The sequence below is a fragment of the Lycorma delicatula genome, chromosome 9, assembly GCF_047948215.1.
Source record: "Lycorma delicatula isolate Av1 chromosome 9, ASM4794821v1, whole genome shotgun sequence".
Lineage (NCBI taxonomy): Eukaryota > Metazoa > Arthropoda > Insecta > Hemiptera > Fulgoridae > Lycorma > Lycorma delicatula.
In genome coordinates, this window is record NC_134463.1 from 24366667 (window position 1) to 24383203 (window position 16537).

General features: G+C 30.4%; 1 protein-coding gene across 5 annotated transcripts in view; it reads right to left on the minus strand.

The window, feature by feature from the left end:
* The window catches only part of LOC142329945 (uncharacterized), a 39887-nt gene that overhangs the window by 21558 nt on the left and 1792 nt on the right, over window positions 1-16537 (minus strand). For 4 of the 5 annotated variants that reach the window (XR_012757634.1, XR_012757633.1, XR_012757632.1 and 1 more), the window contains exons 2-3: window positions 14457-14664; window positions 10453-10599 (exon numbers count right to left, since the gene is read on the minus strand). Coding sequence is in view for 1 of the 5 variants with exons in the window: in XM_075374919.1 (XP_075231034.1) it covers window positions 10487-10599; window positions 14457-14664 (321 nt within the window). In the remaining 4 variants the exon portion in view is untranslated. Of the gene's footprint in view, window positions 1-10452; window positions 10600-14456; window positions 14665-16537 lie in introns of those variants that run through there. The other variant, XM_075374917.1, reaches the window with a different exon arrangement.

Genomic DNA, 16537 nt, shown 5'->3' on the forward strand with positions numbered 1-16537 from the left:
CTTGTCGGACTCCCTTTCTTATGTTCTTCAATTGTTACTGTTGCTGTTTGGTTCCTGAACACATGTTAGCAATCGTTCTTCTATCTCTGTATTTGAACCCTAATTTTTTTTAAATGCTGAACATTTTATTCCAGTCTACGTTATCGAATGCCTTTTCTAGGTCTATAAATGCCAAGTATGTTGGTTTGTTTTTCTTTACTATTCCTTCTACTATTAATCTGAGGCCTAAAATTGCTTCCCTTGTCCCTATACTTTTCCTGAAACCAAATTGGTCTTCTCCTAACACTTCCTCCACTCTCCTCTCAATTCTTCTGTATAGAATTCTCGTTAAGATTTTTGATGCATGACTAGTTAAACTAATTGTTCTGTATTCTTCACATTTATCTGCTTTCTTTGGTATCATTACTATAACACTTTTTTTGAAGTCTGACGGAAATTCCCCTTTTTCATAAATATTACACACCAGTTTGTATAATCTATCAATCGCTTCCTCACCTGCACTGCACAGTAATTCTACAGGTATTCCGTCTATTCCAGGAGCCTTTCTGCCATTTAAAAAATTAACAAATTTTTGCTTAAAGTATCCAAATATAATAGCCAGTGAATAGAGAGAGTTATGCTAAATAACTTGGTTTATGAATCAAAAAAACTATCTTAAATACTTTTTGAGAAAAGTGTACTTAAAAGTTTGCAAGATTACATTAGCGATATAGCCTGTAACACCTCCTCTTAAATGAATTAAAAAGGTTTCAACTCTATTGTTGGTTTGATCTCAGATCAAAAATAATCGCATTTGTTGTCATTTTATGAAATTGTAAATATTGCAATAAAATCAATAAATATTTTAAGTTTAGGCAAATTATTAACATGATGGAAATTAATAAGTTAGGCTTTTTTTTTGAGAAAATTATTTTTTTTTTGTGAATGTAAGCAGTAGTAGTAGTAGTAGTATAAAGTGTCTTAGTAGCCTGTTTAAAATTGGAAACTGCATCTAAAGCCTGATGATTCTGTAAAACCTCTCAGGGAGTAGCAGCCTAGAAATTGAAGGTTGTAAAGAAAGAAGTAAGATAAATTCCAATGGCTGAAACCACATTTAATAAACCAATTTCTCCTATCACCAAAGTTAAATAATATTAATTCTATATATATATATATATATATATATATATATATTATTTATATTTCATTGGATGCTGGTGGAATTTTATTATTCATAACAACAATTGACTTTTTTAATAGTTCGAGCAATTAATAAAACTAACAAAAAAAATCTTTCAGCTTTTTGGGTGGTCCTTTACTGCACTAGTCTAAAGTTAATTCAGAATCTGTCACTTTTTTCAAGTCTTCTGTTCAGAATTATTTTTTTTTTTTTGTTTATTTAAGTTAAATTGGGTAATTATCCACAAAAAAAATGTATAACAAAAATTATAGTAAGTAGTACATATTATATAAAATTTCTTCTTCTTCTCCTTTTTCCTTCTACCCCTATGAGATCCATGCCTCACTGCTATATAGAAAAACACTCCAAACAAATATCTCCATCAGTTGCTTTCTTAATTTTTTGTTTATACTGTATTATATTATAAAACTGCAATCTATATATATAAAACAACATGTGAATTATTCATAATAAACGACCAGCAAAAGCTACTGAAGATAAATTGATAAAAATTTGTAAACACATTTTTCTTATGGAGTAAGTACACACTAAAAAAGAAATTTTGAGTTTAAGGGTTAAAATGGAGCAACAATGAAATTTACTTCTTTTGAATTTTTCAGTAGCAAATTAAAAAATCTACCTGAATTTTTAGTGTGTGTAATCTTCATGTGAATATCTAAAAAACAATTTCTAGATGTTTTGAAATTCCAAGTTTAAAAAGTTAAAAAGGATTTTGAATTTTTTTTTAAATTCAGCTATTTTTTTAATTTCTTGGTAACAAATGAAGATATCAGATTTTTGGTGTGTAAATCTTATGTGAATGAAAAACCAATTTCAAAATTTTTCCAAATTTGACCCTCAAAGAGTTCAAAGATTCTTAACAATCATTGTACATTTTCCTATTTCCGACTATACTAAACAACATATTCAGCAGTTTTGGTCTTGCAAAAACTTAACAGATAATATCTAAAAACCACTTTCTGGTTTTTTTTTATTTTGAGTTTTTAAGGGGTATGGCAGCTCAACCAACACAGCCATTGCCACTGTTAACCATATGACAAAACTGCTGCGCATCTGTTTCCAGTTACTTGACTAAAAAACATTAAAGAAAATAAAAACAAGGTACATTCACCTCCTAATATAGCTGGTTTTCCATACAAAGGGCAGGTAAAATTTATTTTGTCCGCGGTTTGTCCGGTTTTCTACGTTACCCGTAAACACCACTACGAGGTGACCGTCCCTCATTTCTGATATATATTTTTTTAGTCAAGTAAGTGGAGCCAGGTGTAGCCAATCGTGTTGAACAGTAATACGTATTTGTAAGCCCAAGTCTACTAAATATGTTGTTTAGTATGGTTGGAAATAGGAAATATTTGCAATCATTGTTAACAGCAAAAGAGGAACCACACACGATGTTGGGTATAAAATGTAAATGGGAAAAATAGATTAGCACAAGAACTGTCAGGAGGAGGAAGACTGCTGTAAACCAATTTTAGGATTGATTACTATAAGAAAAAGAAGACATTTTATATAAGTACTACTATTTTACAGCGTCTCTATTATTTTTTTTAATTTTATTCATAGGATGTTATCCTGTTGCTTGAGCAGAAGACTGAAAGAGTGAGATAAGATTTTGAATTAACTTTTAGACAAGTGGCCATCCAAAGGCTAAAAGATATTTTTGTTGTTATATAAATTGCTTTAGTCATTGAAAAAGTCAGCCATCATAATGAATAATAAAACTTCAACAGCAATAAAATTGAATTCAATGTAATTTAACTTTGGTAATCTATAGGAGGAACTGGTTTATTAAACGTGGTTTCAGCCAGTGGCATTTTACCTTACTTCTTTGTTTATAACCTTAAGTTTATAGGCCGCTACTATTTTCTGTACATAGTTATCACTCACATGTAGTCATCTACTATGAAACCAGTTTTTGCAGACTTGTTAAAGAACTCAATCGTGGTATCTAGGCAGCTAATCAGTATATGAGCTTCACTGGTTTTAAAGAAACGGGTAGTCAGTCAACCAATAGAACTCTACTGGAATCAAATATAGACAAAGTATTACAAAGAAATTCTTTAAAATATTTATGGGGAGTGTAGCAGTTAAAGGAAAAACAGGTAATTTTCAAATAAGGGATTACAGGAAAATGTTAATAAGATGAGTCTAATGTTACAAAAATCCTAACTGAAAAGATCTTAAGATGAATAAGAGCTGATCAAGATTTGTGACAATTTTAAAAAAAAACATTAGCTAGAGTCACATATTAAGTAAACTATGTTTACCTAATTTTATGATTAAACTTTTTAACATGCAGATGGCAAAAAACTGGATAAATGAAACATATAATTCAGTATGTAGGTTGTAGTAAATATGTTGAGGTTAAAATTTAACACAAAAGCAAAGTGGAATGGGGAATAGCATCAAACCAGTCATGTGACTGATGAGTCAAATCAAAAGGTATATTTGAGATATGGTATGCGTGAAACATTTTTCTGCAAGTAAACCCAAAGAAAAATATTCAGGGGAAGTAACTCTGGTGATCTAGATCACCAGAAAAAAATCATGAAAATAATATTTTCCTCCAATAAAAAAATGAAACATTTTAATGTTTCTTGCTGCAACTAGCAGTCAAACTCATTTTCTATCATTGCTTTGAACCAAATTACAATCTACTGACTACATTTACCTTTGAGGGGAGGTTCGAAACCCACATCCCATCCTTCTCCATGTTAATATTTGACCCATTTTCTCAGTCATCTTTAAACTTATAAACTTTACATTTTTTTTACGCATAATTTGTAACTTTTTACAACGTTTAACACAGTCGTTTTCTGATTCATTATTTTTTACGTTAGAAAAATATTTTTATACAGGATGATTCAAAGAGACGGGAAATTTTGAAAGTTGTGTTGGTAGCCGTGGGCGATTGGTACCACTTGATAAGTAGCGCCAGCCTCTCTAACCTAACCTGCCATTTAGTTGTCGTGGATCCTTGGAGTGGTGCGCAACGTGCATTTGCTATCAAAGCGTTTTACAAAAAAAATGACAGTATGGAGGGAGCGCGTAGAGAATTTCATCATCATTTTAACACAGTCGTGTCGTCCCAGATGCAATTAAAACATTGATATCTAATTTTGAGGAAACCAGTTTGGCAATGAAAAAGAAACCTCCAGGCCGTGAGCAAACCGTCCATACACTACAGAACGTTCAAGCTTTACAAGATGCTGTCACACAAAGTCCACATCGGTCAATCTGTCGTCTCTCAGCATCTTTACAATTGCATAGTTCAAGTGTTCGAAGAATGTTAGCGAAGAACTTGCAATACCATCCGTACAAGTTGCAGATCATCCAGGAACTGAAACCGAACGATGCAGTTGTGCGAGCACGATTCTGTAATGTAACGCTTCAGAAGATAAACGATAACGAAGATTTTGTTCACGAACTGTGAATGTCAGACAAAGCACATTTCCACCTCAGTGGATTTGTTAACAAGCAAAATTTCAGATACCGGGCACAAGAAAATCCTATGCAGCTACACCAGCATCCGTTGCACAGCTAGAAAGCAACCGTGTGGTGTGCTATGTCATCTTACGGTGTTATAGGCCCTTATTTTTTTGAGGATGACAACAGTCTTGTGATTACAGTGACGTCGGCTCGTTACGTAGCCGTGCTTGAAACCTTTGTTGTGGAACAACAAAAGAGATTTCCACCGATTCTTAACACAGCCTGGTTTCAACAAGACGGAACGTCACATACTGCACGAATATCGATGGCAGCTGTACGCCGATTGTTTGGACAACATGTCATTTCACGAAACTGTGACATTAGATGGCCTTCCAGATCGCCTGATCTCTCAGCTTGCGATTGTGGGATCGCCTTAAAAGCAAAGCGTTCCACAGTAGACCTGCTACAACGGAAGAACTGAAGGCAAAGACCCGAGAAGCAATTGCGGAAATTCCAGTCGAGATGTTACGTCACACCATGAACAATTTAACGAAGAGACTTCGTGAGTGTTTACGTAGAAGAGGAGGTCACTTGGAAGATGTCATCTTTAAAAAATAAACTAAAATGTATGTATCCTAAAATGGCAACATTTGTACAATTGCATGAAATAACATTCATTTTCTAAAAAAATTTTCATTAATGTTATTTAATTTTTTTAATTTCCCATTTCTTTGAATCACTCTGTATTACACAATGTTTTTCGGTCATTGAAAAAAATTATTATTTTTTTTTAAAATTAACTTCTTTTAAAACAAACTAACAATCCTGTGTGTCTATCTGTGTACTTTACAGCCAAAAACACCTGGTAAAAATTTCAACTCAATAACCTTACTGGTTACTTATATCATTTATGTGTAAAAATATGGTTTTGAGAAATCTGCGATTAAAAAATACATTAACATAACGCAAGTTAAATTCACCTTATACATGGATGCTAAACAAACTTTTACATTCAAATGTTATATTATTTATAAAGACAGAGTTTATACTTGAAAAATTAAAGTTTACTTTCAATTAAAGAAAAATGTCCCGACTTAACAAAGAAATATTTTTGAACTAAAAAATTGTGAAAAAATTTGACAAAGTGCTACCAGTAAGAGGTTTAAAAAACCACATTTGATGTAGATGAAAATGGAAAAAATGTCAAAAAACAGATAACTGATGAGGTTACAAATTTAATTAATTCGAGGCGAATAGAAATTGATACTCTTCCATTAGATGAAAATCTTAGAGCCTCAGACACAACAAATCCTAACAACTGTCAAGAAAAATTATGTAAAGTGCAAACAAAAATGACCCCTGGAACAACTGGAATATTTTTAAATATTCCGGTGACAATATTTGGAAATGTCACACCTAAATAGACTGAAGATTCTTTGGAATTTTGGGAATTGCAAAAAATGTATTATTACCTGAATTATACAAGATAAATTTTAAATACTCCTGTATACCTGCAATATCAGTGCCCTCAGAAAGGGTGTTTTTTCTAAGGCTGGACAGTTAACCAATTTATGTAGGAATAGAATATCTCAAAAAAAAACCTGGACACAATATTATTTTTCATGGGATTTTAAACTGACTTATCTTTTATAACCTTTTTTTTCCTGTTATTAAGTTAATAACTTTTAAATTTACAAAGAAAAATTAAGACCTCAATTTAAGTGTATTTTTGTGAATAAAAGTAATTAAAATATTAAATAGATCACAAGCTATTTAAAACATTGTTATGAATGACAATTGAAAGTGATGGAGAACATTCTTATTTTGTTTAATTTTTACTTGATTTAATCGTCTTTATTTATCAGATTTTCTGAATAAACCTTAATTAATAATTATTTTTGTAGTTAAGAATACAGCAGTGCAGATCAAATTTTTCCCTTTTTAATTAAAAAATATATCAATATATAGTTCTGGTATTTTATTTAATATATTTTGTGTAATTAATAAAAGTGATAAAGTGGAATGATTATAGTGTGGGGATCTGTTAATTCCTAAGACCTGGAATTGATAAAATAAGAGTTCACGGTGAGTATGAATTTAAATATGGATAAATTTTTTTCTTAATTAATAGTAGGAGTGGTGATATAGCATAGTGGACGATGTAGTGATGACATCAGAAAATAAATATATGTCTTGTTGCTGGAATTAGTAATTGTGTATTAAAATATTTACTTCAGCGAAGGTAAAAAGTAGTAGTTGAGATTCTCTCATCATTCATATTAGTGGTTACTATTCAGCCTATTCATCTACCAAATCCATGCAAGAGACAAATTAAAAGGTGTGAAATTCACTCATCATTCATAACATTAGTAGTATTCACCTACATAAGTAGTAGTATTCCAAGCGAGAACATCATTGGAATGATGCAGTTGGTAATTTGAGATATTTCAATAATTGAACTGTTACTACTTTTTCATTTAAGAGATCCCATCACTAGCCACTATGTGCATTGCAGCAGGCACACAGAAGTTGATTTCAACTGCTTGTTGATGGGGTAAGGTTTGACTTTAACCAACTGTAACCAGCTCCACTGATGTGATAGCAATTAAGTATTTTTCAGTAAAAGTATATTTGTTATAAACAGAATTTAAAATATTTTTCCAAAAAATTGGGAAATTACTGCATCGGTAAACAAATTTTCCCTAAAACCATCCTGAAAGTTTGTTAATAGTTGCTTTTCAAAGATTTTTTTTAAAAATCTTTTAAATACTTTAAAAAATACAGACAATAACAAAATAACCTGTTTTATTTTCAAATCCACTTTAAAATTTGATAACTGCCCACATACATTATCATAATATAACCTTTTTTAGCAGTACGAATAACATTAGCATTTTGCATAGTAGAAGTTTCTTAGTGTAAAAATAAATTTTACAATCCCTTTACTAATCCATACATTGTTCTTTTGGAGATTTTGTGAAAAAAAAAAAACACATGTCACAATTACAATTATTCAGAAGAGGAAGTATAACAAAATATATGTATTTAGCCATCATAAAAAAAAATCCTTTTTTTGTGTATATGGACTAACACACAAACACCCATTTTGTTGTTATACCATTGTCTAGAATCAGGACTATACTAAGTCCAAAAATTATCTCCTATTTTTAAACTTATATTTCTTAAATGTTTTTAACATTACATTCATGTTTTTGATATCAAACTTTTTCATGTGATTTCTCAATTATTTATTTTAACTTTTGAGTAGACTTAGGCTACTTCTGCACTTAAACATTTGTTGTAGAACTATCCCAAGAAAACTTAGGTTAGTTCTACACCAATAAACTTTTGAAATCTGAATTATTACACTTCCTTTTGCTTCTTGGTATACTTTATGTATTACTTTCTTCCTGCTACTATAACATTTGGTGTATTTACATTACTGCAATCTTCTATTATTTAAAAATTATAAAATATTTCTTTAAGACCATGAACATGCTGTACAAACCCATATGTGAGGCTATTATGCTGTGTGCAGCGACTGTTTGAGCGGGGAGGCTAAGATTTCAAAGTTACCAGAATATTTTACTGAGGGCCCAACGACTTATGTTACGACGGTAACGGGACAGTTACCGAACTATTTCATGAGAGGCGATCTTGGTGATTGCGGGAGTGAAACCAATCGATATTCTTGTAGTAGAAAGCAGGCACGTTATGCTGCTAGGAAGTTGGGTTAGTTGACTTCCGAAAAGATCCGGGAAATCGAGCGGCATAGATTTAATTTATGGCAAGCTAGGTGGGATGAGACACAGAAGACAGACGGTATACGCACGACCTCTTCTCAGATATTAGGTGTTTTCGGCGTGCCTCCTAGAATTCCTCAAACAAATACATCACAGTTTCTTTTGGGACACGGTGCTTTTCAGGGCAAGCTGGCGAGATTCGGCCTGGTTGATACGGGTATATGCCCGCAGTAGGGGATGTTAGATAATGCTTTTCATGTGCTATATGAGTGCTTGAAATATCATAACGGGATCATTTATTGACTGGACATTCTTGGGTCAGTGCTGAATTTGCATCCAACCAGGCCAAATGGACTATAGTTAAGGAATTCATGATTTGTATTGAAAAAGAAAGGATAGCGAAGGGGGTTTAGTCCCGACTGGGCTTCCTTTGTCTCTTTTGTTTTCATTATTCTTTTTTTTTTGTTAATTCTTCACTAATTATATTATGGTTTTAGTTCAAGTTTAAGTTGTTTGGACTCACTTTTACTTTCTCGGGTAGGTGTAGGTAATTTCAATTCCTTCACTTAAAAATTGCAGATTGAATCTTCTGTAGGACTAACTGAGATGTGTTTTGTTTCTATGTGTCCAACTTTGTTATAAGTACACCGATAGGAATGTTACTTGTGGCATTCGCATCGGTGGCATCCTGGTCGAGGCAAGACTGCAATATGCCTGCTGTCAAGGTTTTTGAAGATGACCTCCAGTAAAGCCCATCAGGGCTAGGTATGGAGGTATTAACCCACCGGGTTGGTCTAGTGGTGAATGCGTCTTCCCAAATCAGCTGATTTGGAAGCCAAGAGTTCCAGCGTTCAAGTCCTAGTAATATTTATTATGCAAACATTTTTTTATAATAACCAGATAAGGAGATTTGATGGGTTGAGCACTATCTAACATTCAGAGTACTAAATTCATCACAATGTAGAAAAAGAATGAAAACCCATTTCACTCAACTTTCCCCATGGTAAATATGAGATAAATATAGGTGGGTCTATTTTTAAAGCTGTATTCCTTTCATGACCTTCAATGTATTCACCTTAGGAAATGTAGGTGCTGTACATTGCTTAAAAGTGGTTCACAGTTGTATTAAAAGTTACTTAATTCGTTACACATAAAATACTCTTTGTATTATTTTATACAATTATTTTATACTGACAAAGAATTCTCTGTCAATTCTTTCTTGAAAAATGTATTAAGTGTAGTCTTAAATGTTTTCGTTCATCATTCAAATTTTTTCCTTTTAGTATGAGTAAATACCCCATGAAAATAATTTATCCAAGTTGTTTACAGAATATTTAATTCTTTCTTTTGATCCTTCTTTCAGAGGTTGTCCAAAATATTTCTTCCTTCTAATTTTCTAAAATCCCATTTCTTATACATCAGATTTTAAATTTATTTAGTACGACTTAATTTCTAACCTCCTATTCAAAAAGAAAATTAAGAGCTATATATCCTAATATGACTATGCCAATTACATCCCTATAACAGATTTCCGACTTCAAAACATTCATTCATTCTAGATTCAAAAAACTATTAGATTACTGTTTTAATTACATTAAGCCAATTATGCAAACGTCTACATATAACAGAGATGGAATATAACTGTCAAATCAAGCAGAATGCTGTTAAATTTGATTCAGTTAAATATTGGGCCTATAAAAGCTCATCAAGGCCATATATGATTCCTTTTTACAACTGATTCTGTTTTCAGGTAGTTAACCATTGCGCAATGTAGTCAGTAACCTGCAGAAAAACCATATTTTGGTCAAACTACTTACAAAATATTTACTTCTCTATAATATGTAAATATTCTGTTACTAACAACAAGCCTAGCAATTCTGGGCTTGTTAGTATTAGAATAGTACCAAACTTAATATTCTGCTGAGCAATATTTTTAGATACAAGGTAATTTTTCAATAAAAGTACAATTAAGATATAGAAACATCTGAATTAGGATAGTTTCATTACACCTTAGGTAGTTCAAATAATATTTATCAAATCAAGGACTAATAAAGTATAAAACTAATGTTTAATAAAAATAAAAGTAAACAGTAAAATAACCTGTTGAGGGCCTTTTCGATTTGCTGCATAATCTTCAAGACGAAGTTCTTCCAGTTTGTGTAACACGATTCTTTACCATAGTATCTGTACCAATTACTAGTGTGAATTTAACAGTGGTTCCACCACCAGCTGTTGAGCCAAATGCACCTAAAAATAGAAAGTTTAAATTTTATTGTAATATTACTCTAAAAAAACTTCAATCTTTAATATGAAATAATTTTTTTAATCGATTAAAATAATTTAAAAAAATCCTTTCACTCAAATGATTCATTTGTACCAATAAAAAAAAATGTTCACAGAATAAGCTACAATACAGCAACATTAGAATAATCAGGTTCAAAGGCAACTAGCTATAATTCTTTATAATAATATAATCTAATATATTTCTAATATATTAGAGCAATGTTAAATGGATATCCCAATAATTGGAACTAGCAGTAACAAAATTGTTAGGAACTACCTTCGATATACATATATAAATTGATGATTATAAAGTGAGTTACATTTATTGAAATGTAAAATTTCAGCAGTGCAATATATATAAAATGAGTTGATTTCTTTGAAACACAAAATTAAGGACCCCATAGGTATACAAAAAACAAAACATTTAAGTATACATAGGTATACTTAAATGAAACATAAAAATGAGATTCAGAACAATGATAAATCTCAATTTTTACGAATTTTTGACGTTTTTACGACCTTTGCACACCCAATATTAAGGCTTTAAACCATAAAAATTTATTGCTCAAACTCTATTGAGTACAGATTTTTAAAAAATTGAAGAATGTTCTCCTTAAAAATGTCTATAGAGATGCACTTTTGGTTCCATAAGTTGCAGATTGATAAGTGGAGTAGTAGCTAAAAAAATCTTAAAATATTTCAGTAAAATACCTATACTCACAAACATGAGGATACGAATGTGTTGAGGGTCTAGGAGGCACAGCCCCCTGACCACGGCTAATTTTTCATAACCTTTTCGGTCATAACAGGACTGTCGCACGGTTCTTTATTAAAGCTAATGTATTCAACATTGTTGATCAACAAAAGATTCAACAGGATTCTAGGCAGATATCTAATTTACTAAGAAATTTCTCAAATAATGACAATCTTCACAAATTGTACCATGAATTTATTTGCTATTTCCTTCTGTTGACAGAAGCAATTAAACCATACAAAGACACTGCATATGCTTCAGCAAGCATTTAAATCATTTCTGTAAAAATTTTGCAAGTTAAAGCAGAACTTATTAAGATTATTCCTTAACATCTCTAATTTTCATTGTTAACAACCAGAGAAGAGGTATGTATTCAAAGATATACATGTATTTACTCTAGTTGCAGTACCTTGATAACTAACAATGGTAGTGAGGTATTACAAAAACCGTATTTCTAAAGCTTATCACCAGTTTGTTCCATTTGTTTCAACATACTAGGCCTACCTATCAGTGTGCAATTACAAAAATTGTGCTATCAGTGTGCAATTACAATCTTCCTTCATACATCATATCTTAATTATTTCATCCATATTTCCACTAAGTTATTTCAATAACCTATAAAGGTAGGTTTAAACATGTTTAGGTAGGTAGTACACAAACATGTTTATAATTCATTTTTCATTACAAAACATTATATTTATTATAAAAAGAAGTTATAATTATACGGCAATAATGCTGTAGGAATATTTATAAAATTATCAATACTAGTTGATGATATTAAACCCATGCATTTTACAAACTGTGAGAGTTGTTTTAAAACAGTTTCCTCTGGTGAGCAATCAAAAAGGTTTTTTAAAATCTTTTTGATTCTGTTAAAAAACAGTTTGAAATATACTGAATCTTTCGAATAAAATATAATAAACATATTTTATTTAAAATAGAAGCATCTGTTGACAATGTTTCAGTAGCAGCTGCAGTAACTTATTTTCCATAAGCAACCAGAAACCAGCTTATTTGTAAAAAATTAAGCTCAAAATACTATGAATTACCAGAAGATGAGCCAAATAAACCAGTGCTTGGTGTGGCAGTTGTCTGTCCAAAAAGGGATGAAGTTTGTGCATTTGATACTTGAGCTTGTGGTTGTCCAAAAACACTAGTGGTACCAGTCTGGCCAGGGAAACCACTAGTACCAGTGCCAGCTGCATTTTGTTGATTGCCAAACAAGCTAGTAGTTCCAGTTGCTGGATATGCAGCTAAAAATATGCATTTTAATAATGAAGATAGAAAAAGAATCACATGGTAAGTGTTGATTAAGAAAATCAACTTACCAGTGAGTGCAATCAATCCACTTTTCAAATGTGTTTTTCTAAATTCTTATTGTGCCTTAAAACCATGAATACTATCATAGCAGTGTAGCATTTTTTCTAGTCAATTATTTTATTTTTTAGAGTATATAATAAACATGTAAATTAGTTAAATTATTGTGATTTGATTAATCAGCTTAACATATTTTTAGCGAGTAACTAGTTTTATTTAAATGGATTTAAAAAAAATATACACTTCTGTTGTATGAGATCCTACTTTATCTAATGACAATTATGTGTGGGGTGTCATACTACACAGTAAATTGTTGTGAAAGTAACAATTTTGTGTCTCAAAATTGTTACTCATGCTAGGTATGTTTTATAAGACTGTCCAAAGTTGGGAAAGGTGCTAACAGTACATTGTTGATGCCATTTTTAGTTTTCCACATTAGGAGCACACTCAAAGTTTCAGTGAGATACACTCATACATCTATTTTTGCCTACTTCACTCAACAAAGTATTGAGATTGATGATAAATATTTTCTGAATAGCAAACCTATACAGGAGACTAAATCCAAAAAGCTCGATAAATACAGTTAGTTGAATAACAGTTGAAACTGATACATCGCTACAATCTGAAACTAAATATAACAAAACAGTGGGTTACAGTCAAGGATACTTGCTCCAAAAAAAGGAGAAAACCATTCTATCAACAGGAAAGCTGATGGTCACTCTTTCTGGATGCTTATGACCAAATCATCTTCATTGACTACTTGCTCATCTTCAATGGAGAAGAAATGGAAAGAAGCTCATATGGAGAAAGTTAAAATGATAATTTGACAATATTAGTCATCTTTCCTAGATAGTCTAAATTATAAAATTATACATCAGCTTACTCTTCTCCAATTATAAGAGCAAAATTGTTACATGATTTTGCTTTGAGAATACTGAAGGATGCAGAAGCAATATGGGAAAACCAAAAACAGGATTTAAAAAAAATGGCATAAAAGAATGAAAATGTTTAAATATCATGCTCACTTCCATTTTAGTAGATTTTCAATTTCAAAGTTTATATTTCATAATTGAAGAGAAATGATAAAATGTTTATATAGAATCTTGGAAAATCTGAAATCTTATAAAAATCAGTCTATGAAAAACAATCATGGAAGGAGAGACAAATACAATGAGCTCACAATTAAAATATAATCTCAGAAAGTTGATCATGTGCAAACATGCACTTTTCTCTTCTTGATTCACTCCAAATTGCAGTATTGTATTATATGAGGACATAATACATGTATATGCTTTAAGGAAAGCACAAAACAGATTCAGTCATTTTCTTGCAGGAAACCAGGCTACTTTAATTTCTTTTATGGATTGTCACCTGTACATTTTTAGTATAATAAGATGTATAATAATTTTTTTATAAAAGTAGATCTGTGAACCAAGGATCTTGGTTAAAGTACTTAATAATTATCAAAATTCTGAAGGAATCTAAGCAAATGGCTTTGCAATACAGAAGAGATCTTTTGAGTAATTATGTAAAAAAGATTAGTTCACAATTATAATTACAGTAACTTTAATAAAGAACAACAAATTTGTTTTTCTTTGTATGAAAGTAAAGACTATAATTAATAGACTTTGTATTATGTAATAATAAAATTTTCCTTTATACAAACTAACTAATCCAATTCTTTCCTAGTTTTATTTATGTTCTTTTACGTTTTTTGATGGAAATTATTATTACACATATTAAATCATACCAAATGATGGTTGCATAGTCTGTGGCTGTCCAAAAGCAGGTGCAGGAGCTGTATTTCCAAATACTACTTGTCTGAGGTTGGGTCGTCTGACCAAATAAAGAAGAACCAGTTGAACCAAATGCTGGAGCTGTGAATGAATTTGCTGGTTTGCCAAATGTACTAGTCTGTCCAAAAGGTGTTCTGGTAGATGCAGCTCCAAATCCACTTCCTATAAAAAAAAAATAATCAAAAGTTCACACACTATTCTCAATTATAAATATAAATTATGAAATATTTCTGTAATCAGTAAAGTTTTGTTTTAATTTTTAGAATCAATATAAGTAAACCTTTTTTTTATAAACCAAGTTATTTGTTATAGGAAGATTGTATTTTTCTTTTTTAAATTAAACCTTTTTATTTTAATCTTTTTACTCTACTGATTATTGGTACACAGTACAGCCACTGGTAAAAATAGACAATTTCTTGATATCTTCTAGTGCCTTATAACTTCTTTTTAAATTTGAAAAAAAAACTTTTTTAATTTTTTTAACTAATTAAAAATGGTTTGAACATTTTTTTAACATGCAGGTATGTTGTTTACATCTTATGAACAATTAGAATTGTGAAATTTTGTTTGATAGCTTGAATGGTATTAGAAATTATTCTAAAAAAAATCTGATAAGAAAATGAGGAAATATTGATATAAGAATGCTAAACTTGAAGGAGAATATAGTTGAGAATTTTTTTTACAGCACAATTCATACTTAGGTCTACTGATGGATGATGTAGATGGGTCATTAAAAAATTTGTCTCCAATGACTAATGTGATACTCTTATATAACATTTGACAAAGAATGAATAAGATATGACACATATATATATATATATATATATGTGTGTGTGTATGTATATATATATATATATACAATATATGTATATGAGGGAGAGTTTAAAAAATATATATTTAGTTTAAAAATATTAATTGCAGAAAGTGCTTCAAAAATTACAAATTGCATACCTTTGCTTTAAATTGAAATGAAAATTTTGGTAAGATGGTTCTTACTATAACACCATTATGCCACACTGCCAATTTGACCGTGGAGTAACATGAATTTTTTGATGACCATGTATTTTCTGTGGTCTAAGGACTCTGGGATTTCTTGCCACTAGATATTTATTTATGTAGGCATCTTACAACCCACACCACTTCACACTTATATAATCTGCTTAGATCATATTGTGACCACATGTATAACTTGAATTTAATTAAATAAAAATTCAGCATAATTTCTGCAATAAATATATCAAGAACGAAAAGTTTTATATCATAATAAGCATGACTTTTTTTTTTGAAATTTAAATCAAAATGGCACTGCTGATTAATGCCTTTTAAAGAATTTTTAGCATAAAACTTTCATTGTCTAGTTTGGGTACAGCTCTCATTTAATTTTAAATACTATGTCTATATAATATATATATATATATATATATATGTATAAATTTATTTTTTTAAAGTACTGCTTCAAATTAAATAAACAGATATATTCTTAATGTACTAACAAATTTTAGTATGAATACTGATAAATGAAATACAAAATATTAATATTTTATTCTAGAATAAATTGTACTGCCTTGACAACATATAAACATTAGATTACAATGAAAATATTTTGAAGGTAAGGATCAACTAATCTTGCTGGGAAATCAGATGTATGATGATCAGCGGATTAAAAAAGCCATAAAATCATGTCAAAATTAACTCAATAAGTCATTTTTAATATTTGATTTAATGTCTGTATAAATTTAAGTTATACTTAAAAATCAAACATACATAAATTTAAAAAAAAATTCACAGCATACATAAATATATTAAACAAGTACAACTATTTGTTACAAGTAGCGCAAGATACAGAATTCATATGAAATTGTATATCTTCTGTCTATAAGAATTTCACTTAATTATTTTTAATGTTCATATTTGGTTTCTTCTTCATTTTTTGTAAAGAAGGATAAACAGAATTTACAGATGATTAAACAATGGGATCATATGTTTCCTTTAATGAGATTAAAATGTATCAAAATTTGTAGTATTGTGACAGTAA